The sequence below is a fragment of the Lepidochelys kempii genome, chromosome 1 (assembly GCF_965140265.1).
Source record: "Lepidochelys kempii isolate rLepKem1 chromosome 1, rLepKem1.hap2, whole genome shotgun sequence".
Classification (NCBI taxonomy): Eukaryota; Metazoa; Chordata; order Testudines; family Cheloniidae; genus Lepidochelys; species Lepidochelys kempii.
Genome location: NC_133256.1, coordinates 10404890 through 10407675, shown reverse-complemented (window position 1 = coordinate 10407675; position 2786 = coordinate 10404890). Strand labels below are relative to the sequence as shown.

The window sequence follows — 2786 nt, the reverse complement described above, 5'->3', positions numbered from 1 at the left end:
CGTCCACCTCGACAGAATATTACCGCTTCCGCCGCTTGGGGCACGTGGCCGGAAGCGCGCGCCCCGGGGCGCAACGGGACACGTAGTTTTTTGCGTGGCCCGATGTGCGCGAGCCCTCGGGAGCGTCCCCGTTGTTATGGGGACGGCACGGGGAGAAGGCAACATGGCGGATGCCTGGTGGCCCTGACAGGCGGCGCGCGGAGACTCCGCCAGGGGCTGACGCTGCCCAGGGCGATGACGAGGGAAGCACAGGTACCAGCGGCACCCACAGGACAGAGACGGGGTGAGAGGTGCCCCGCGCAGCGTCTTCCCGGGAGTGAGGCTAAAGGCCTCTCCAGGAACTGGAGGACCAAGAACTCTATGATTTTAGCCTCACCCCCCATGGGGGACTCCCAACTACGTCAGGCCGCGTCCCCCGCGCCAACCGCGCGCCCACTCCCCCGCCCCTCCTCTCCCACTGGTCTCCCATCCCCCTCACGCGCCGCGTCCCCCTCTGGTACCCCGCGCCAACCGCCAACTCCCCCGCCCCTCCTCTCCCACTGGTCTCCCATCCCCCTCACGCGCCGCGTCCCCCTCTGGTACCCCGCGCCAACCGCGCGCCGACTCCCCCGCCCCTCCTCTCCCACTGGTCTCCCATCCCCCTCACGCGCCGCGTCCCCCTCTGGTACCCCACGCCAACCGCGCGCCGACTCCCCCGCGCCTCCTCTCCCACTGGTCTCCCATCCCCCTCACGCGCCGCGTCCCCCTCTGGTACCCCGCGCCAACCGCCGACTCCCCCGCCCCTCCTCTCCCACTGGTCTCCCATCCCCCTCACGCGCCGCGTCCCCCTCTGGTACCCCACACCAACCACGCGCCAACTCCCCCGCCCCTCCTCTCCCACTGGTCTCCCATCCCACTCACGTGCCGCGTCCCCCTCTGGTACCCCACACCAACCGCCAACTCCCCCGCCCCTCCTCTCCCACTGGTCTCCCATCCCCCTCACGCGCCGCGTCCCCGTCTGGTACCCCACGCCAACCATGCGCCAACTCCCCCGCCCCTCCTCTCCCACTGGTCTCCCATCCCCCTCACGCGCCGCGTCCCCCTCTGGTACCCCACACCAACCGCGCGCCGACTCCACCGCCCCTCCTCTCCCACTGGTCTCCCATCCCCCTCACGCGCCGCGTCCCCCTCTGGTACCCCACGCCAACCGCGCGCCGACTCCCCCGCGCCTCCTCTCCCACTGGTCTCCCATCCCCCTCACGCGCCGCGTCCCCCTCTGGTACCCCGCGCCAACCGCCGACTCCCCCGCCCCTCCTCTCCCACTGGTCTCCCATCCCCCTCACGCGCCGCGTCCCCCTCTGGTACCCCACGCCAACCGCGCGCCGACTCCCCCGCCTCTCCTCTCCCACTGGTCTCCCATCCCACTCACGCGCCGCGTCCCCCTCTGGTACCCCACGCCAACCGCCGACTCCCCCGCCCCTCCTCTCCCACTGGTCTCCCATCCCACTCACGTGCCGCGTCCCCCTCTGGTACCCCACGCCAACCGCCGACTCCCCCGCCCCTCCTCTCCCACTGGTCTCCCATCCCCCTCACGCGCCGCGTCCCCCTCTGGTACCCCACGCCAACCGCCGACTCCCCCGCCCCTCCTCTCCCACTGGTCTCCCATCCCCCTCACGCGCCGCGTCCCCCTCTGGTACCCCACGCCAACCGCGCGCCGACTCCCCCGCCTCTCCTCTCCCACTGGTCTCCCATCCCACTCACGCGCCGCGTCCCCCTCTGGTACCCCACGCCAACCGCCGACTCCCCCGCCCCTCCTCTCCCACTGGTCTCCCATCCCACTCACGTGCCGCGTCCCCCTCTGGTACCCCACGCCAACCGCCGACTCCCCCGCCCCTCCTCTCCCACTGGTCTCCCATCCCCCTCACGCGCCGCGTCCCCCTCTGGTACCCCACGCCAACCGCGCGCTGACTCCCCCGCCCCTCCTCTCCCACTGGTCTCCCATCCCCCTCACGCGCCGTGTCCCCCTCTGGTACCCCACGCCAACCGCGCGCCGACTCCCCCGCGCCTCCTCTCCCACTGGTCTCCCATCCCACTCACGCGCCGCGTCCCCCTCTGGTACCCCACGCCAACCGCGCGCCCACTCCCCCACCCCTCCTCTCCCACTGGTCTCCCATCCCACTCACGCGCCGCGTCCCCCTCTGGTACCCCACGCCAACCGCCAACTCCCCCGCCCCTCCTCTCCCACTGGTCTCCCATCCCACTCATGCGCCATGTCCCCCTCTGGTACCCCGCGCCAACCGCCGACTCCCCCGCCCCTCCTCTCCCACTGGTCTCCCATCCCACTCACGCGCCATGTTCCTCTCTGGTACCCCACGCCAACCACGCGCCAACTCCCCCGCCCCTCCTCTCCCACTGGTCTCCCATCCCACTCACGCACCATGTTCCTCTCTGGTACCCCACGCCAACCACGCGCCGACTCCCCCGCCCCTCCTCTCCCACTGGTCTCCCATCCCACTCACGCGCCGCGTCCCCCTCTGGTACCCCACGCCAACCACGTGCCGACTCCCCCACCCCTCCTCTCCCACTGGTCTCCCATCCCACTCACGCGCCACGTTCCTCTCTGGTACCCCAGGCCAACCGCGCGCCGACTCCACCGCCCCTCCTCTCCCACTGGTCTCCCATCCCACTCACACGGCATGTTCCTCTCTGGTACCCCACGCCAACCACGTGCCGACTCCCCCGCCCCTCCTCTCCCACTGGTCTCCCATCCCACTCACGCGCCACGTTCCTCTCTGGTACCCCAGGCC

The 2786-nt window shown here is 71.8% G+C and overlaps 1 protein-coding gene across 4 annotated transcripts in view; it reads left to right on the top strand.

The window, feature by feature from the left end:
- Positions 1-74: 74 nt before the first annotated feature.
- Positions 75-2786, top strand: part of XRRA1 (X-ray radiation resistance associated 1) — a 54755-nt gene continuing 52043 nt past the window's right edge. For 2 of the 4 annotated variants that reach the window (XM_073334170.1, XM_073334160.1), the window contains exon 1: positions 162-252. Coding sequence is in view for 1 of the 4 variants with exons in the window: in XM_073334151.1 (XP_073190252.1) it covers positions 171-283 (113 nt within the window). In the remaining 3 variants the exon portion in view is untranslated. Of the gene's footprint in view, positions 284-2786 lie in introns of all 4 variants that reach the window. The other 2 variants (XM_073334151.1, XM_073334181.1) reach the window with 2 other exon arrangements.